Source organism: Aspergillus pseudoviridinutans (genome assembly GCF_018340605.1).
Source record: "Aspergillus pseudoviridinutans IFM 55266 DNA, scaffold_6, whole genome shotgun sequence".
NCBI classification, from domain to species: domain Eukaryota; kingdom Fungi; phylum Ascomycota; class Eurotiomycetes; order Eurotiales; family Aspergillaceae; genus Aspergillus; species Aspergillus pseudoviridinutans.
Window position 1 is genome coordinate 506,095 of NW_025091286.1, and position 20,639 is coordinate 526,733.

A 20,639-nucleotide genomic window follows, 5' to 3' on the forward strand; every position below is an offset into this window, starting at 1 on the left:
ACCATATCCATGACTTTATGCGCGACGTGAATCACTGCAGCGTCGGGCTACAGCCCGTCAGCAATCAGCATGACTCAATGCCGAGGTACATACATGCGCGGGCGAGCCTTATCCTGTATGCAGTCACTCGCGCAGTCGCAGTCGCCAATTGTGGACGCAAGGGCAATAGCAGGATCAAGCACAACTCTTTTTATAGCTACCGATGCTGAATTGAAATCAAACCGGTTGATGGTCGATAATCAACTACTACATACTTCCAAGATCTCCAATATGCTTCGGTCATGGCTGACGAGATCCGTAGCCGTAGCGAAAGTCTCGGTTTGTCCCGAGCAGTTCCATGGAAAGATAGGGCACGGATCTTAAGCAGACCAGGACCTGGGTCTTGCCGAGATCCTTAATATAAGACTACGACTAGGATGGAACAAAGAAATCAGATTCAGGATCTAGCTTTAGTCCTAGAGCTAAGATACGGAGTTGGGGTATCTTTGTTCCCAGAATAGAACCTTTGTGGTCTGTAGTTTGTCCTACTATACCTTAGTACTGTCCGTAGCTCCACGAACCATAACCAGGAACAAAAAGGCAGACCACTTTCTTGGTATTGGCAGTAGCAAATGCCCCAGTCCCCAGATGTCTAGAGATTGATAAGTTTGCTTTTTTCCATTTTTACTACGCTGTCGATCCACTGCGACGTGCATGATACCGTAATTTACCACGCGCGCGGATACGCGTGGTAGACGCGTCCAGACGCGTTCCTTACCCCTCCTTGACGCGTTGGTCTGAGCCGTCCGATAAGCGAGTGATAGTCTCCGGATAGTCTCTACTCTGTGGAGAGTTAGTGTGAACAAAGACTACTGTCAATTCTTTGTTGATTGTCCGCATTCAATGAAGCTTTTGCTCTTCGTGGTAGTTTATTTCGACTTCAGTTGGCCACCATACCAGAGATCCTGATGACTGCAGGGTAGAAAACGGGTACGGAGTACGGAGTAGTGATTGCTACCTGGCTTGTGAGGCGGTTAGTCGCGTCTCTGTCGCTGCAAGTACGTGGTAGTCTGGTAGACAGTGACTAATGCACTTTCAACCCGTGTTCACATCCTGGTTCGTCCGTCTGATGGTGGAGAAACCGCTTCTGCAGGAGACTGGAGTTTGACTTTGAATTTTCTGAAAGTTTGAAACGAACCCAGCGCTAGAAGGGCTTGAATCGGGAAGGTTGAGACTGTCTTTTCCTTGGGATTTGGGCCCGGCGGTATGAGCCGGAAGGTTCCTCCCAGCCACCGAATTTCCCACCTCATTATTGATCGGGGCTAGGATAGACCGCTCAATTGAATACAGTTCTGTAGTCCGTACAAGAGTTTAGGTCATCAGACGAAATGGAGTACCGACGTACTTGTTTTCCGTCAGCTCTCAAGGTCAGATGGTGGAAAAGACGTTGATGATTCACCCGCATCCCGCCTGCATCCTAATATTAATAGTCGCACCCTTGCAGTTTAAAGCAGTAAATGAATCAGCAAATAGTGATTGCAGTCTTCGCGGGGGGGTCCAGAAGTCACAGGAGGACCAAGCCATCACACTAGAATTAGCAAACTTAGGAGCAATTCGACTGGCTCAGTGGGAGGAACTACTCCATCAGGACCACTGCCATTTGTCGAGCAGGGGGAATTTCTGAGATTTTCGGGCCTCTGCCTGTCCATAGAGCATCGTCGGGTGCGGTGAGGCGGTTCTGAAATGCTGACCGACTAGTCTTTCGGATGTAAGACAGTCCAATGACTGATTTTCTATGTCTCCATTCCGGTAGAACTACTCCGTATGGATAGGACTAGTCAGTATTCTGGAGCGGAAGAGTCAGAACATACCACGTTTGCAAGACAGAACCAAGGAGATACGATAAATAGAAATCATATGGTCGTGATATCGAGACATCAATTGCAAAACACGAATCACGAGACAATTCTCCGCATTCCAGAGAAGTCAGGATGATGATGTTGATGTCTGAGGACCATGTTATGGTGCCGCATACCTGACATCACGTAGATAGATAGAACAGCCGAACAACAATATCAGAACATGTTGTTCTTTGATCTTCAAGATCATCATTTCGCCTTTTAGGAGCATTATCATTGACGTGTTCAATACTTCCTAAGTCTATCCCGAGTGATTGATTGATTGAATTTGCAGGAGTGGAACCACTACTGCTGAGGCCCTGGACTACACCTAACCACTGTGAGCCTGAGGCGTCGCTTGCGTTTCCCCTAAGCTAGCTCAGGTACTTACATACCTCAGTTGGGTACTGCTCTTAGTACCTCCCGACTAGGTACCTTACTCTCTACTTAGTACCGCTGTGCCTGAGAGGTACCTCAGGTACTGCGCCGTTTGGTATTATTACCGCTTACCAGCCCTCTTTGCTCAGGCTACTCCTACTACTACTACTACTATTACTACCACTCGTCTCTCTCCGATTCTCTCCCTCACTTTTCCTTCCTGCACCCCCTACTGCTGTTTCTACCTGCGAGCACATTGCTCGCATCATTCCCGTCTCTTCGTACATTTCCTTTCCTTGCTTTTCTTTTGTGTTGGTCTGGCGTTTTTGTGTGTCCCCATTCGGGTGTAAATGACGACTTCGCTCTCCATTACCTGCCAAATGCCCAATGGACCGCGGGAACCGTTCGATGTGATACTACTACAACCGCCTCTGCTACCACAGCTGCTACTGCAACGAGCTTGAGTCGCAACCAACTTCTCGTGCGCATTATCGCATCAGCTTGACCCTTGCACACAAATTCGATCGCTTTTCCTTACTCCGACCACTCACACCTTGACGAGCTTCATCTCCTTTTTTGTTCTGTTGCTTTGCCTAACGACTTACGAAACCCTCCTGTACCGCCCACTGTCGACCGAAGACGTTCAACAATTGATCGAAACGGATCCCACTTTGACTGCGATTGGATTTTCGCTTCTGCCAATTTACCGTTCCTCGGAATAGTATCGCGCAGCAATTGAGAGCGAAAAGGAGTGTGCGACGAACCCAAAGCTCGCGCTTGCGGTCCGACACTCAAAAGACTTACTTGATAACACATTCGCGCGAGCGCAATGATATTCGCTTAGGGGTACCGACCAAGACTAAAAGAGAATACAAACGACAGTCGTTGTTCTATTCTATTGGTCGTACTGCAAAGCGACCCCAACACCCACGCCATGGCTTACCGACAGCATGGGCTGTCGCGCACCTTGCCGAAGAACTTCACCTTCTATTCCCCAGGCACCGAAGAGCCTCGGACGCCTGAACATGCATCCATCCATGTGGACGGACCACCTCCACCTCCTCGCCATTCGAGTTGCCGCTTACGAAGGTCGCGCGTTCGCTCGGGGACCGACCTCTTTGCGCAGGCAGAGTACGACCGCACCACGCTTACCGCCGACCCGTCCGACATCCCACTGCCTTCTATCGAGTTACCTCCGTCGCATGATGCTTCTATAGCTCAGTCGTACCCTGGATCCATTACCAAAGATGATCGCTTCCTGGCGCCTCCGCGTGACCGAATGGCCCTGAAGACACCCCCGGCTCAGATCCGCGGCAGTCCGTCTGAACCCACCGACGGTTGGTCTTCGTGGGACTCTCAAGCTATTGGGCAGTCGCTGCAGCGCCCTGGGTCCGCCTGTTCCCAGGCATCTGACTCTTCGGTTTCCTCGTGTGAAACTTTCGCCTCGCGGCGTTCCCTGGGTGGAAGTTGCACCAGCGCAGAAAGTGACAGTTATGATCCCTTTTTCTATCTGGAGATTCCGCCGAAGCAGATGGCGGAAAAGGCATCTGTGGCTCCCGCGAGCCACAAGAGAACGAATCGCGGCTCTCCCAAGAGAGAACGGTGGACTCTGGATATGGACAACCACCTCTGGAATACCTATCAGCTCTACATACAAGACCCGACCATGACCCCTTTCAAAATGACACCTGGTAGTATTCCCCCGCTCGGTGTCACACACCGGGTTGCTAGAGAGGCTAAGAGATCGTGGGAAAGGAAACGATACAGGCTTGCACGACCGTTCACATCCTCCCTGCGCCAACCGCAACAACCACAGAGCGGCGAAACGACACCAACGCCGCGGACAGAATCCCCCAAGGTTGTCTGGCCCAAGACTGAAGCCTCGACTAGGCGTCGTCTTAAGCTTCTTTGCAAGCGCAAGTTTTCAATCGCACCTCATTATCAGAGGCTCATGCAGTCTCGCAGCCCGACTCCGTTCCTGGATCTGTTCTCGCGGCCTTCGCACGAGGAGCACCCTCTAGACAGCCCTGGCAACAGCTCAACGACTTATGCCACTCGTGATCTGGGTGTTTCCCTGGTTTCTAGCTCTGTGCCTGGACCTCTTTCGCAGCTTGCGGTCGAGGACCATTCTCCGCAAAATACAGCGTACGACTGGCCGCCGAATCAGGCAGTGGCTTGCGCGCCAGAGGCCAGCTGGGCAGGACCGCTTGCGAAAACAACACAGCTCCTTGCGGAGCATCCGGAGTCCATCCCGCGCCTTGGATCTCCATTTACATACCACACCTGGGGCCCGACCAATTCAAGAAAGAGAACTCCCAGACATACACCCAGAACCAGGCGAGAGACAATACACGTGACCGGGTCCCGGTTGTGCTCTCCTCCACGCACGGAAGTCTTACCAGCTACCGACGACACCGACATTGTGTATTCAGTGTCAAGACCCACTGAAGTGTCCACAGATCATGAGACCCAGGGTCATCTGGAGACTCTGATTCGGGAAGGCAAGTTGAGTGACATCGGTAATCGTCGCCTGCGAATCCGAAATCGTGGAGCAACAACAAGCTCCATCACTCCTCAAAACCTGGACCAGCTCTTTTCTCCGCCCTCTTCTGCGTCCCGAAATGAGGAAAGCATTCCTGTTGAGAAAGCCCTGCCCAATCCGCTATTGAACTTGAGCGGGGAGAACCTCAAACGCCTCGGCTCTCCTTTCAAGGTGGATGCATCTAAACGCCACGAGGGACGGAGAATCAGACACGTCCCCTCTTTGTCTGACCCTTTTGCGAGCGGTCTCTTGCCCCAAATCAGACCCGTCAACCGAGGTGCTCCACCCAAGGACCAACAGAACGTGACCGGTGCACTGCCGTATGACCCGACTGAGAAGGGCATATCCGATGCGGAAAGAATCCGCAGACAGATCTTGAATATGTCTTACTCGAGGCGACAGTAATGACCATCTTTGACAGTCAGTGATGGCAGTGTCGGCACCGCGATCCTCTTTCTCTTGGTATCGACCTGGAATTCGATCCCAAGGTACTAATGACCTGGACGACTTTGGCCCTGACAAACAGTGATCAGGAGTATAACGACAGAAACGGTACTGATGACCTTGATGACAAAATGAATTATAAACCAATTCGAGTTTGGCTTTTCCATTGTGATAGAAACGAGACGATAAAATCGAAAACGCCTTTTGACAAAAAAAAGAAAAACGCATGCACCCAAGAGAAACAAACATGACATCCGCATTGGATTAACGCAGGTCGGACAACATGTCATATTGCGAACCTCTGTACGATAATTTTGAAGTCAGAGTGATATTGCTGCATATGGTGGACGTACGACCTTGACTTTCCCCTACCGACATTCCGAACACAGCAGGATTGTCTTCTCCATTTTTCTATATCTCTGATTCGTTGATTATCTTCATCACTCCCTGCATGACCGAGGTGGCCGCTTTGGATCAGATTGAGAATAGGCAGCTCACGACATGCCGCTCTGCTCCTGCTAATGCCATGGCCCCTTTACGTCAAGCACGACATTCATTGCACAGCTTTCATTTCCTTCTCTCTACCAACTCTTCGACACTCTTTGAACTCGATCAAGAAAACCACAAAACCTCTCGAAAAAAGACCCTCCACTATCTTTAACTTTCCTTTCATTTCAGTGTTTCTTCACCTTTCTCTGTTTTCGCCAATTTGAACCGCGATAAAACACGCAAAGACAATCGTCTCGATTTTCAATTCTATGGGCCAAATGACCCGACCTTTCTTCTTCACATATCTACCCTCTCATCTCAGACCCAGACTTCTTGATGATATGATACGGACGACCTGGAATGGACTTATTGACTGAAACGACCCACCTCACCTCATAGATGACACGATTCAATTCAAGCAAGCAAACCAAAGCAAGCGTGTTCCTTCTTGTTCTGTCGTTGCAGCGTTTCAACGCACTTGATCTCGTTCGATTCATTCAGTTGGCTTAGCTTCGCGGCTTCGTTGCTGCCTGGCTATTTAGTTGCATATGCATCTATGGCATTTTTTATCTTATTTTATTCTATTCTTCATCTTCAATCTTTCATCTGAGTATGAATTCGATTCATTTGATTTGACTGATAGTGCTCAAACGTAGCGTAGCCTTATTGCTTGCATTGGATTCAGATATCAGACTTCGACAGCGACTGACAATGTCTGCAATTTACTCAGGTCGTTGGCTTACTCTCTACTTGGAGGATTTGCATAGATGTAGTCGTCACTATGAACAATCCATTTGCGAAAAAGTAGGTAGAATAAAAGTAAAGTATGATCAGGAATTAACCGGAATCTGAAATCCAACGCCACGCTGCCGGAGAGGAGAAACAAAGGCAAAGGCAACAGGGTATAAGATGCGGGATCGTAACCATCATTAGAATAGGAGGTATCAAATCAAGCAAAAAAAACAAGGCAGCTTAGCTCCGTTCCAATCTCTTCTTCTTCTCGGCAAAAACAGCCTCTAACTTCCGAATCTGTAGACCAAGACCTTTCTTCTCTGCGTTCGCGAGCAGCCAAGCTTCCATCTTCTCCCGCACATAGCGCATGGAATGAGTGGCAGGGAGGATCGGCTGGTTCTCAGCGCTGAGGAGATCCCGATCCGGGCCCGCGCCGTCGAGTTCCATGCGTGCCCAGCGCTCGGTACACGGGTTGAGTAAGAGGTCGAAAACATCGGTCCAGATCTCGCGGTCCCAGTACCGTTTCAGCGACTCACGGATGCGGTACGTACGCACGGACGCCGAGCCGCCTTCGCTTCTCCGGAGCGGAGTCGACTCGATGTATTTCCCGAAAAGCATGACGTGCACAGTTCCCGCAAGGCCGTACAGATCGATCTGGTGCGTCCACGGCCGCATCTCGCGGATCTCGTTGCATTCGTGTTCGCCGGTCTCCCAGTCGGCGATAAACTGAACGGAAGGCTGGAAAACGCGCATGTCTATACCGCGACCGAAATCGATGAGCGACAGGCCCTTGTTGCGCCAGCCGCACAGACCACGGGGGGAGTAGTGGATCTCGCGCGGGTCGGTGATCTCTTTTTCCAAGTCGATCAGAGAGGGTGCAGTGGGCTTGTCGTCGAAGCGGATGAGACAGTTGTCGGCTTTGATATCGCCGTGCAGGATGCCGCACGAATGAAGGGCCTCAACAGTGCGGAATAGCTCCACGGTGAAGAACATGGCAAGAGCCTCGTCCAGACCACCTTCTCCAGTGCCATTGGCCTTGATTGACTCGTTGCGCATCAGATTAACCAGATCCAAGAGTGTTCCCTGCCCGCGATAATCTTCCACCAGAATGGTTTCCCCTTTGTACACGTGAAGCTCGTGGGCGCGGATGATACTCTCAGTCGCACGGGATAGCTCTGGTAATTGACTTATGCGTTCGTGAGCGATCCGAATCATGTAAAATTCCCATGCGTTCGGAGGGCCGACTTCCAGTTTGATCGCCTCGAAGCCATAACGGGAGTCACTACGGGCTATCGCTTTCCTTCCGTTCGTGAATTGTGAATCTCGACTGTCATCGTCTGCGGGTTCGGCTTCCGAATCGGAGGACGAACATGTCTCCAGGCTGTCAACGCTCTCCGCAAGGTACACTGGCGCATAGGCTCCGGCTCCAAGTTCTCGCCTGATGATATAACATCTCTGTGCTCCAGGTAGTTCGAGGATTGGCACATCGAATGACGCTTCATCACCGCTTCGAGGACGCTTGACATGTGTTTTGACAAACTTCTGGATCGCAGGCGCATAGTGACTTTCCACTTCAGGGTGACCATGGTACCCAGGGTAGGATGCAAGCGGTGGCTCCGCGGCCTGGAGAATGGTGTTGCGAATGCTCTTGTCTGTGGGATTACACTGGGTATCATCAATAATAGCCCGATGCTGTTGTTGTTCCTTCAAGGGCGACAGTATTTTAAGGCCGGACCGTGCTTTCTTCGCCGTAGGACTCATCGCGACATCCTCAGAGAAACCAGTGAGATTCTCGGTTTGTTGTGGTGTTGCACCAATCAGCGGAGTGGTAAAGAGGTTTCCCATCTGCGGTTTGGATGGCGTTTTGGTGTTGTACAGTGTGTTTCGAGCTGCTGTCATCGAAGGTAGAGAGTGCTCGGTTTGCTCCACGATCGGTGTCATAAAAGGTAGACGATTTTGCGCGACTACTGCAGGATCCCGATACGGACCATAAGGTGGATTATAGTCCTCCGGCATCTCAGGCACAAATCTCTCTCTCCTGCTTGTCTCTTCAGCATCCAATGTGTTTGCATGGGGTGAGACGGGATCCACCCCCAGTGAATGCGTTGGGCCCTCCTTAGTGGAGAATTGAGTCCATTCACCGTCAACAACACTCTCAGCCTGCGTCTGGTCTTCAAAGTCCTCCTCAGCTTCATCATCAGATCTGTGAAAAGTAGTGGTCTCGTCGTCGCAAAAGTCACTGGAGGTGACGGAGATGCGACCAGTGCATGTGCTCTCACCAGCACTCGTGTAGTCGTCATCTTCAAAGTCACTACTGTCTGCTACATTCTCTGTCTCTGCTTTGAGTGGCTGATTGAAGATGCTGTAGATCTCGTCAGTGGCAGCGCGAGTATGGATTGTCATTGTCGGCTCAGCCGTGCTCTTGCGCCGAATCTTGCTTCCTGTCGGAGAGTCGAACTTCATTTTGACTGCACAGTTTGTCAACGGTTAGTAAGGTATTCGAAATTAAGGGAACGAGAATGCAGCCAGGAGATGTTGCTTACTTGTTTGTGTCTCGCCTTTGACTTCACGTAGCTTTATTTTCCGTGTTTTGCCAGCTTTGCCCTCAATCGATCCATCTTCAGTCGCCCGCTGCGTGCCTTGCGAACCTGTGTCTTTCACTTTCAATTTCTGACTAAACTGCTCTGACAACGCATGATCCAGACTTTGCTGAATGCCATTTCCAGCTGGTGTCTCTGAACCAGCGACATTGCCGGATATCTCCTTAAAAGGTGCTTTGTGCGAGCGCCAGTCTTTATCCATCCATCCACGGTGCATGGCCCGAAGTTCTTCAAAGCTGACCTCTTTGGTTGGATTCCTAATATCAGGATATACTGCCTCAAGATTGACAAAGACACGCTCTCGTCGTCCGGTTCGAGGATTTACCGCTTCCCTTACATGATGATCTGGAACTTGTTTTGCTTGCATCGTTTCTGCGACAGATAGATTTGGATTTGACTGAATACATGAAAACGTAAACCGAGATTCGGTACATGCCACCAATTAGTCCTGTGATCGTAAATATATGGAATTTCAAGAAAGGGTGTCAGAACAGCGAACATGAACTCACCTCATCTCTGAAGATCGGCATCTTCTCCTTCGGAGCAGCCTTCTTTCCTGCCTTCAAGGTCTCCCCGGCCCACGGCTTCGCCTCCACACTGTTCTCCTTACGTCTCTCGTGAATCGACCCAATGCTATCCCATCCCTTGGTCTGTCCTGCTACAGCGGGCTGGCTTGCTGCCGAGTCGGCGTCCGAAAAGATAGCCATCTTGGGCTTCCCCGACTTCGTTCGCGGGGCAGCCGCAGCGGCAGGAGCGGGGCGTTGCGCTTGCGGATCAGCAGCCGGGGCTGCAGACAGAGAAAACGGATCGACCTTGGCAGCCAGTGCGGGTCGTACCGCGGGTAAAGCGGGTGATGATGGTCCATTATCCTGTGTGCGCTGCTCGTAGCGCTTCTGGAACTCGCTGTATTTGCGGATCAATCGTTCAGTTGGTCGAGCTTCGCGGTCAACCCCCATTCTGTACACTTCCTCTGCTTGCGTCCAGCGTCCAGCACCTTCGAGCCAAGCGGCGAACTCTTCATAAAAAAGCGCTAGCCCTTCACCGATATGGTGACGTGCCAGAAACGCAAAAGTCTCGCGTGGAGAGTCTGAAAAGAGCCTAATGTAGTGAAGCCATAGCCGCAAATAGCGGGGATCATTCTTGTAGTGGGCTGAGGAGAGGAATGTCTTGACGGCGCGTTCAAGTAGAGGAAGAAGACCGGACTCGGTGGTCGCTTGTGCAGAGGGGTATGCGTTCAGTGTCCATTTCACGTAGCGGTCATATATATCAAGCGGGTCATCTGAGTCATCAATAGCCTGCAGTTCTGCCTCGTACTCCTGTCGAATGGCATCATTCAGGGTCCTGGTTTCGTTCGGTGATGGAGCCGCGAGTTTGTCACTGGGGTCTTTGGGGGAGAAGATGCGAGCAAGCTCCTTGGCTGAGCGTCCCCCTGGTAATGATTGAATGTTCTCTTTCTGATTCTCAATGATATCAAAATTGATGAGATCCTCGGAGGCCGCCATAGCGGCGACAGATAAACAAGCGTGCGGTCAGAAGGGATTGTTCTGGTGAGAGTCCTGGAAATACTTTTTTTGGGCACAAAATCGTCAACCTTGGTTCGAGTGCGTCAGATTGCCGATTGAGAGAGTCGAAAAGTCGTCCGTCGACGGAATGTCGAGCAAGGTCAAGATAAAAAGTTGAGGCCCAGAACTACGCAAGTTTGCGTTTATCGATAAACAGCCCCTTTCGGTTGCCCTGGCTACTGGTCACGTGGACGCTATCCTCTACTTGGTAATATTCGAAGGTCGACCTCGCTTGTGGGAAGCTGCAAATTTAGTAGACGAAGGTTCAGATGAAGTAATGAAGGACGTATAGATATTTGTGCTTTTGGAGCAATTCGATAGGCTGTAAAATAATTACGAAATATTGGAATCTTGAGTGCGCAATGATACTCGGATGTCACGTCGCCAGTAGCACGCGCCTCAACTACAATTCTCCGCCTCCGCGAACATTGAAGCACCAAACCTGAGCCAACTGAACCCGACACCTTCAACTGGGGGATTTCTCGTTGAGACTATCATTGCATCTTCTTTGTTTTTGTAGCATATTATATGAGCAAGCAGACTCGATGCCACCACGATCCCGCAATGTGACGACCAGCGCCGTCTCCGAATCCTCCCCTCAAAGTCAGAGAAGAAGCGACTCAACGAAGAACAAAAAGAGAGACATTGACGAGCTGCATGAGCAGAGCTCTCCGCTGAGGCGATCCAAGCGCTTTAAGTCGACCGAGGCATTAAAAGCTTCGCCAGCCCCAAACCAATCGGAAATCATTGACAGTCCATCTGCTGTCGATTCGGGGCAAAAGAAGCCGGGAGTGTCTCCAAAAGCGAGGAAATCGCAGCCTAGAGTTTCGGTAAAAGAAGAAGTCGAGGAGGAGATTGAGATAACCGTCAATACAAAGTTGGATAAAGGGAGTCAGGCAGAGCCAGAGAAAGCAGACAAGAGCACTCCAGTGACGGCAAAGATCTCAAGAAAGAGGAAGACGAAGCAGGAAAAGCAGATCGAGATGATCCCTCTGAGAGCCAGAACACAAGGTGTGCGCATGTGCGTAGGTGCTCATGTCAGTGCCGCAAAAGGTTAATTCCTCATCTGTTACTCGATGTATGTCCTCGCTTAAGCTAATCATATTCATGACATTAGGAGTTTTCAATGCCGTGCATAACAGCATGCACATCGGGTACTATAAGAGAATCCTGGTTTCATGCGTGAAAGTTGACTGATGTACCCTCTAGTGGTAATTCATTTGCCCTCTTCCTGAAGTCGCAGAGGAAATGGGAGAACCCTCCCCTGCAAGATGATATTCGAGATCAGTTCCGTCAGATGTGTCTGGAACACAAGTATGACGGCGCAAAGTAAGCTACACAGAGCCGGCCGACTTTAATGACCTGACAATTACTGACCAGGCACAGGCACATACTCCCCCATGGCTCATATCTCGTCAACCTAGCACAAGAGGACAAGGCCAAGGCGAAGCAGGCATACGATTCATTCCTAGACGATCTCCGCCGCTGCGAAGCGCTTGGAATCACTCTCTACAACTTCCAGTTAGACTCAGATCACCACCACCTGAACCAATCCTGCTGATTTCACTAACCATCCTATAGCCCCGGAAGCGCCAACCAAAGCAGCCTCCCGGACGCCCTCTCAAGGCTCGCCAAGGCCCTGACCAACGCCCTCGAAGCCACCTCAACCGTCACCCCCGTCCTCGAGACGATGTGCGGCCACGGCACCACAATCGGCGGCTACCTACCCGAATTCCGGGATCTCCTCGCCCTGATCCCCCGCGAGCACCACTCCCGCATCGGCATCTGCATCGATACCTGCCACAGCTTCGCAGCAGGGTACGACCTCTCCTCACCAGCGGGCTACCAATCCTTCATGAAGGAATTCGAAGACGAGATCGGCCTGCAGTACCTCCGCGCCCTGCACCTCAACGACTCCAAAGCCCCGCGCGGCAGCAAGCGCGACCTCCACGCCAACATCGGCACAGGCTTTCTGGGCCTCCGCGCCTTCCACAACATCATGAATGACCCGCGCCTCGAAGGCCTCCCCATGATCCTTGAGACGCCCATCGACCGCCCCGCCAAGCCAACCCCTGGCATCATCAAGGACGAAGCAAGTGACGCCGACTCCGAACCCGAACAGAACAGCAAGAAAAAGACCCCCAAGCGGGGCAAGGCTAAACCCGCTGGGGCGAAAGCTCTCGTCCCGGACCCGTCCGTCTGGGCTCGCGAAATCGCCCTGCTCGAGTCCCTGATCGGCATGGACCCTGAAAGCCCCGAGTTCAAGGCCCTCGAGGCACAGCTCGCTGAGGAGGGCCGCGAGGTCCGCGCGAAACATCTGGAGCAGTATGAGCGGAAACTGGCGGCCGAAGAGAAGAAGAAGAGTAAAGCTGCGGGGGCGGGGAAGGGCCAGCAGACGTTGATGGGGATGATGCAGACATCCGGGAAGAAGAGGAAGGGGGCTAAAAAGGGGGCCGAGAGCGAGAGCGAGAGTGAGTTAGAGAGTGAGGATGAAGGATGTCAGAGCCATTGATTATTGCAGTATGACCGTGGCTCTTGTATACTACGTGACTATAACCGACCTCGAACCAATGGCACTACGCATGATGCTATCTAACGAAATTGATGGCTGGAAATAGTACTGCCATTACTTGGACTTTGATTGAGCGAGGTATCGAACAATATCACGTTGCAACATGGGTATTGTCATGCGAGATGTCAAACTAACGAAGGAATCAAGACCAATAGGCCCACTGGGAGGATATATAGACAGCATTGTCAAAGTAATCATTGGTATCACTGAAAACGAAAACGAAACCATCCCGTCAATACGGGACGTCAATTGCAAATATGTGCACGAGCTATTTTGCAGCTCGATCATCTATACCTCCCCACGAGTTTGATGACAGAAATCTAGTGATCTCTACCGTGTATATCGTTGACGATACCCTGGATGACCATCCAAGCACCGCCCTTTTGCCCTTTTTCTGTCCCGCTAGTTCCAGACTGACAGGATGGGAAGATTCGCATACTACGCCTTGGACACGGGCACAAGCCGAGCACAGGGACTTGAAACCAAACCAGTGGCTTCAATGGAAGCGTCGTACAATCCCAGTCGCTCATGGTCAAGGTCTTTCTCCCGACACTGCCCGGTCGGGGGATGGCTGTAAGTTACCTCCAGCGCTTGGGCCTCGTCCCACCCGCGGCGGAAATTGGGAGTCGGCGGTCAGGACTACAGGCGGTGCGGACTTGAGCGGCGACGGACCGGCCAGACGCGGGGAGAACGGTCGACTCTCGTTATCGCTTAGATTTCCGGTGGAAATTGTGAGTCCATGAATGTTGCTACTGGCCCCGCTGGCCCTCACTTGGAACGAGCGCCGATCGCCAGTCAAGCCGTCGACGGGCGCGAAGTCTTCACCTGTAGGCACCTGCGACACCGGAGTAACCATGCTGGTTTCCGGATCGCCAATTCTGTGATACGTTCCACGCGAACGGGAGCGAGCACGACCTGAGTCGTCGCTTTCCGAGTCCAGGTTTGGGCTGCGCTCCCAGGTGCCTCGTTGTGCCTCGGAACGCATCTTCGAAATCTTCATGTAGTTGTAGCAACCAATACTGGCAATGGTAATAAGCAAACCTGCAATATTGACCGTAGTCAATTGGTCATGGAACACGACGCCTGCTGCACTGATCGTAATGACTTCCTTGAATATGCCACAGATACTGAGTGTGACAACGGAGGAGCGTTTCAGCAGAGCGAACTCGGCCGAGATCATGCAAAAGGCCAGCACACCGGGGAAGATTAGCAGGCAGACGGCAAATGCGCCGCCATGAGACTCTGACAGGGAGGCAAAGCCGTCGGCGATCTTGGCAGGGCCTTCAACGGTCAGAGCGATGATAATAAGCGAGACAAACATGACAGGAGTGAGGAAGAAGAGGGTGGAGAAGGGGTTGGATGTAGCCGGATGCCTCAGGAGTAGAATCTGTGTCAGTCCCCAGCGGAAACCTGAAAAGAACGCGGAGGCGATGACTAGAGCGAAGCCCACAGCATTGAAGGCTGTTTCTCCGGCGACCATCATGACCACGCCGACGGTCATGGTGGCTATGATAAAAATCAACTTGACAGAGGGCGTCTCCAGTCGGAAAATGAAAGCGAAGAGAAGGACGAAGGCGAGAGCGGAGGACTTGCACATGGTGAGGAAGGTGAGGGAGATGAACTTGAGGGACATGTTGCCCAGCCCGATGTCGAGAGACGTCGCTGCGCCGCAGGGAACGAGCCGGGTGAGGTAGAAGAATTTGGTGAGAACGGGCGTCGATTCGGAGACATCGTGACTGTTTCTGAACGGTGAACCGGACGAGAAGGATGACGGGTGTCGCGGGCGCAGCGCTGGGATCAACCAAAGAATGAAGGAGGCGAGACTGAACTGGACGAGCATATGCAAGCTAGTCGTAAAGAGAGGAAACGGAAACACGACACGGTCTTCTGAGAACATCCATTTGTTGTACTAGTAGACGAGAGGAAAAGAGTCAGTATGCAAAGTTCTAGATACGGCCCCTCCCCGCACAAGGCAGGGGTCGGGGATGATGGATCACTTACAACGGAGATCGACAAGGAAAAGAAGTACCACAAGAGGATGAGACACGCATTGACGAGCAGTTTCTTGACGACGTTTCGATCTGCCAGACCCATCGAGAGGATATCATGTCGGGAGGACTTGACATCAGCTATGCGGGCATCCAATTGCCTCCGTTGTTTCCTCCGTCGGCGTCTCTGACGTCGTTGTTTCGCTGTGAGACCGGTTTCTTCATCATCGTGGAGCTCATCGTCAGAGCTCACAAAATCCATCTCCACACTCTCTGCGATTGAAGACAGATCGGAGACGTCTGCGTCATCGGCCGTCAACGGTTTCTGTTCGTCGCGCTTGTAGTTGACCGCCTCGACAATGGGTCTGGGATGATCCTCCCTCTGTTCGGTCGGGGCGGCCAGCGATGAGGGTCCTGCGCCTGTGAGGACGGAGCTTCGACGTCGATGGTGACTTCCAGCCGGCGATAGCCCCATTTTGTAAGGTTATATGTAGAGGTAAAACGGAAACAGGAGAATAAACAAGGGAAAAGGAAAAAAGGAGAGACACAGCGAGGGAGGAAAGGACGGATCTGCTAGGGCGCAGTGGAATCCATCAGCGATTGATAAATAAACACGAAGATTTGCCCCAGTGGATGACAGTCGGGTTGAATGAAATCACAGCTGGAGAGCTCGAGGGAATTGATGATGCCACAAAGGAATGCAGACTTGAAGATCAATTGATCTGACAGGTCTCGTGGGGGATGCAGGAATATCAACAGTTTTMCCGGATGGCTGAATGAATGATAATACTGACAATAAGATTGCTCACAGGAGGAGCAAGAAGGCAGCAAGGAAAAGGAAATCAAAAAGGAAAGGAATCAATGCACGCCAGGACGAAAGGGGTAAAAATGAGAGATATTGCAGGTAGGCAAACTTCTTGTAGATAGATACAGAGAAAAGAAAAAGGGAAAACACCGCCCCCGACTTGATTGATGCAAGGGCGCGATGGGAATTGGGATTGGGATGGGGGGAAATAATGAAGTTTATTGGGATTTAAAAGAGGAGGGAAGAACCCAAGATACTAAGGTACCTAGAGAGATAGATAGATAGATCTAGTTCTTAGTTTACAGTCATCAGGATCATGCCTAACTGACCTACCTTTGACTAGTTATCTACTCTGAATTCTGCTTTTGCTCCATAGCTCTCTGCCCAATTATTATTCTAGTCTATCTATCTACTCCATATATCAGTGTGGATTATTATTAATTCCCCTCTGCAATATCACAAAGGTCGTGTGAGTCGATCAACAGGCCCCAGATCCAAAGTTTAGGGAGGAGTGAGGGTCAGGTAACTTTTGGCTAGCCATCCCATACAAACGATACCTTGTGCAGGACATCCTCCCACAGAACATGGTTATCAGACCCATCCATGATGACATCCATAATCCATATCATTGAATGCCTGGCCTGACCTGGCATGATTCCTATGACAAAAGACAAGAAATCTTCAGCAAAAACAGGGCTAATGTAATAATGATTTGAGCAAAGGACAGTAATAAAAATACTTCTCTTCTGCCTGTGATACCTCGCTAATAGTAATAATAATAATAATGGGGACTGACCCTTGGCTGCCTTAGCCCCTGTTAGTCTTGCCTAGGAAGAGTCTAGTTGCGTCCGGCTGACCCTAGATTCCTTTTAACCTCCCTGTAAGAGGTCCCAAAATCTCTGATAATGCACGGGAATTGTGCCTTGTGGATGAAAATCCTGTAGGGTCATCATTTGCTGTTGGTCCCTTCCGGACGATCCGGGGTTAATCTTCATTATCATTGTCATTCTTGATGATCCTTATTATCCTTCCTTCCTTGATGCCAATGAAGGATGGATCCGAAAGGCTGAAAGTCATCCAGTCTACCAGCCAGCCCATGGATATCTAGTATCTAATTACATTTTATCGTTGACGAATGTTTATAAGCAGGTTCAATTGCCTACCTAACCATGAAGAATGTCTCAACTAATTAATAATAATAATGCGGTCAATAATAATCCTGGTGGATTCATGGACTCCTCAGCCACAATTGGTGGATGCCATGTCCGAGGTGAATACTCGATGGGCCGAAGCCCTACGGCTTGTGCAATTATGATGAAGGACATGATATCACAGCCTTGACTAAAATGCAGGGATTATACAGGTTCTTGACGACCTTGATGACATTCCTGATGAAAGGTAGAAATCATCTTGAAATTACCAAGGTTGACTAAGAGGAACTTGCATACATGCAGAGATGGAGAGTAGACGGTGAGAAGTCACGGGAACAACATTCTTGGCAAGTAGAAGGGTACTCTATAGATATCTCCAATGTCCAGCCCTGGCCTGGACTCTGGGCTGGACTCTTCCAGCCCAAATAAACGACGTCCAACCGAGAATGTATGATCTATCACATACTGGGTAAAACTCAATGAGCTTCGGATGTGCATATGATTCGGCGCCTTCGAATCTTTCACCGTGATGGTTCAATTCCATCATCTGTGTCGCTGGAGCTTCCCATGGCCAGGCTCTCTCCTTCATAGTATAGTCCCGATTACAGTGACTGCATCGGAACAGCAGAAGGCAGAAGCTATCACGATCATGACCACCGTCATCATCATCATCATCATGTMGTTACTATGTCCAGAAGCACAAGGGATGAAATAATCCTTAGATGGATATTACGAGACAGGTTGGCCCTATACGGGGCCCCCTCATCAGCTTCTTCCATCCTCTATGCTGTCTAGCAGCTCCAGGAGATTGTCGTGTCTGCACGCCGATAGCTGAATTTGATACTCAAGAGAATCACCGTTACCATCGACTACGTCCGTGATCACTGAGGACACCCATCTCTCTGATCATCGTCATGGCCACTACCTACAATGCCATAGAAGACTACGGGCTCATCGGGGACATGCACACCTGTGCCCTTGTGAGCAAACAAGGCAGCTTGGACTACATGTGCTGGCCTGTCTTTGACTCTCCGAGCGTCTTCTGCCGCTTGCTAGACACCCAGAAAGGGGGCTACTTCAGCGTTTGCCCGCCTCCTTCTTCCCCCAATATCCTCAGCAAGCAGCGGTACCTGCCGTACTCCAATATGCTCGAGACACGGTGGACCAACGAGGATGGCGTGGTGACCATGCTGGACTACTTCCCTGTGTCCCCTAGGAAGAGTGCCCAGTCGGCCAGGATCCTGTCCGGGTATTGCCCCTGCAACGAACCCGGGGTCAACCGGTTCAAGTCAGGGTTGCGGCACTCCGGCGTGGTCAGGAAGCTGGATTGCAGCCGTGGCAATATGGACTTGCAAGTGGAGATCTTCCCCGCGTTCAACTACGCCCGGGACACCCACACGACCCGGTCCAAGCTCGACAACGACCTGAGCAAGCATCAACTCCAGACCGTCCACTTTGAGAGTGAGTCGGAGAAACTCCAGGTGGAGATCTTCGCCCATTCCAAGCAGGTCGAGAGAGTGGGATTTCCCGAGGTGAAGTTCAGCATCGAGGAAAAGCCAGGCATGCGGGGCCGCGGCCTTGTCGCTTGGATCAGACTGTCACAGGGCCAGAACCTGACCTTCGTCATCCACAGCCCCGAGAAGATCGTGCCCAGCGACGCCATGATGGAATCCTACCTCGACAAATTGGAGGAGGAGACGTTCGACTACTGGACCGGGTGGACCCGCCAGTGCACCTTCCGCGGTCACTACCGGGAAACCGTGGAGAGGAGCCTGCTCATCCTCAAGCTACTGACGTACAAGCCCACGGGGGCAATCGTGGCGGCGCCCACTTTTTCCTTGCCGGAGAACGTGGGCGGCGGCCGCAACTGGGACTACCGGTACTCCTGGGTCCGGGACACGGCCTTCACACTGTATGTCTTCCTCAAGATGGGCTACAGCGAGGAGGCGGAGGCGTACGTGAGCTTCATCTTCGACCGGATCTTCCCGCACGCGCAGGAGGATGCCGGGCCGAGCTCGAAGCGGCCCTTCCTGCCCCTCATGTTCACCATCCGCGGCGAGTACGAGATCCCCGAGGTGGAGCTGAGCCATCTGGAAGGGTACAAGGGCAGCAAGCCCGTGCGCATCGGCAACGCGGCCGTCTTCCACACGCAGCTGGACATCTACGGCGAGCTGCTGGACAGCATCTACCTGTACGACAAGCACGGCAACCCGATCACCTACGACCAGTGGCTCTCGATCCGGCGCATGATCAACTACGTGATCGGCGTGCGCCACGAAAAGGACATGTCCATCTGGGAGTCCCGCGGCCAGATCCAGAACTTCCTCTACTCCAAGATCATGCTCTGGGTGGCGCTGGACCGCGGCGTGCGCCTCTCCGAGAAGCGCTCCAGCCTCCCCTGCCCGGACCGCCTCAAATGGATCCAGGTCCGCGACGAGCTCTACGACGAGATCATGGAACGCGGCTACAACTTTGACCGCGGCCACTTCACCCAGAGCTACGAGAGCCGCGACGTCCTCGACGCCGCCGTCATGATTGCCCCGCTCGTCTTCTTCTGCCCGCCCAACGACCCGCGCTTCATCAGCACCCTTGAGAAAATCCTCCAGAACCCCAATGAGCAGGGGCTCTCCAGCGCCAAAATGGTCTTTCGCTACGACCACGAGAAAGCTCGCGACGGTACCGCCCCTTCCATCCCATCATCCCATTCTGTCGCATCACTGACAAAGCGTAACAGGCGTCGGAGGCCGCGAAGGCGCCTTCATCATGGTCACATTCTGGCTCGTCGAAGCAATGGCCCGTGTAGGTTCCACCGTCCACCGGTCCCCTGCTCAGTCACTAAGAAGAGGAAACAGGCCGCAAAATACAACGTGCCCATCCCGAACCTCTGGAAGCTCGCCCTCGCGCACTTTGACAATATCCTCTCCTACTCGAACCACCTGGGCATGTTCTCCGAGGAGGTCGCCATCTCCGGCGAACAGATGGGGAATACCCCGCAGGCGTTCAGCCATCTGGCCTGTGTTAGCGCGGCGCTCAATCTGGAGAAGATGGGTCGGGATCAGGATGAGAATTCTGCTTGAGTTGGGTTTCCGGGTTTGTGGTGCGGATGGTGGTGTTGGCTTCGTACGGTTCTTCTTGAGTCTGCGGGTTATTTATCTCATTCTTAGAATTTCGGCATTGATTTAGAAGGTTCTTTAGTTTCACAGGTTAGAAGCAAAATAGGATTGTTCTCTTTGTTTACTCTAAGAGCAATTGAATTGTTCGTATGATCACTTTGTTTGAGCAGGTTTACCGGTTACAGCCTGATAAGCCAGGGACAGATTCGACTCTCATTTCCCTCCCCGACCACCCTGCTCTGGCGAAAACTGAGACAGCTCAGCATCCAGCGAATTCTTCAATGTATATTGTTGTCCGTTGCTTAGTTGGTTTTCCACATCCCCGCCTTCTATCAGTCTGGTTAAATGTATCATGTCGTCAAGGCACTGTTCTCCCGCAATATGCC

General features: G+C 51.6%; 5 protein-coding genes across 5 annotated transcripts; 3 read left to right on the forward strand and 2 right to left on the reverse strand.

The window, feature by feature from the left end:
- Positions 1 to 3,189: 3,189 nt before the first annotated feature.
- On the forward strand, positions 3,190 to 5,202 carry Asppvi_008626 (uncharacterized protein; the record flags this gene model as incomplete). Its single annotated transcript, XM_043304492.1, has 1 exon — positions 3,190 to 5,202. One exon carries the CDS (start codon positions 3,190 to 3,192, stop codon positions 5,200 to 5,202), a length of 2,013 nt encoding a protein of 670 aa, XP_043160427.1.
- Positions 5,203 to 6,702: 1,500 nt separating this feature from the next.
- Asppvi_008627 (putative checkpoint protein kinase (SldA)) lies at positions 6,703 to 10,564 on the reverse strand (the record flags this gene model as incomplete). The annotated part of the gene is made up of 3 exons (XM_043304493.1): positions 6,703 to 8,930; positions 9,006 to 9,459; positions 9,572 to 10,564. The coding sequence occupies 3 exons, from the start codon at positions 10,562 to 10,564 to the stop codon at positions 6,703 to 6,705; spliced, it is 3,675 nt and encodes a 1,224-aa protein (XP_043160428.1).
- Positions 10,565 to 11,169: 605 nt separating this feature from the next.
- On the forward strand, positions 11,170 to 13,136 carry Asppvi_008628 (DNA-(apurinic or apyrimidinic site) lyase APN1; the record flags this gene model as incomplete). The annotated part of the gene is made up of 5 exons (XM_043304494.1): positions 11,170 to 11,677; positions 11,742 to 11,778; positions 11,834 to 11,953; positions 12,011 to 12,145; positions 12,206 to 13,136. 5 exons carry the CDS (start codon positions 11,170 to 11,172, stop codon positions 13,134 to 13,136), a joined length of 1,731 nt encoding a protein of 576 aa, XP_043160429.1.
- A 592-nt stretch (positions 13,137 to 13,728) lies between these two features.
- On the reverse strand, positions 13,729 to 15,659 carry Asppvi_008629 (putative nucleotide-sugar transporter; the record flags this gene model as incomplete). The annotated part of the gene is made up of 2 exons (XM_043304495.1): positions 13,729 to 15,105; positions 15,198 to 15,659. 2 exons carry the CDS (start codon positions 15,657 to 15,659, stop codon positions 13,729 to 13,731), a joined length of 1,839 nt encoding a protein of 612 aa, XP_043160430.1.
- A 2,395-nt stretch (positions 15,660 to 18,054) lies between these two features.
- Asppvi_008630 (glycoside hydrolase family 15 protein) lies at positions 18,055 to 20,217 on the forward strand (the record flags this gene model as incomplete). Its single annotated transcript, XM_043304496.1, has 1 exon — positions 18,055 to 20,217. The coding sequence occupies one exon, from the start codon at positions 18,055 to 18,057 to the stop codon at positions 20,215 to 20,217; it is 2,163 nt and encodes a 720-aa protein (XP_043160431.1).
- Positions 20,218 to 20,639: the final 422 nt, after the last annotated feature.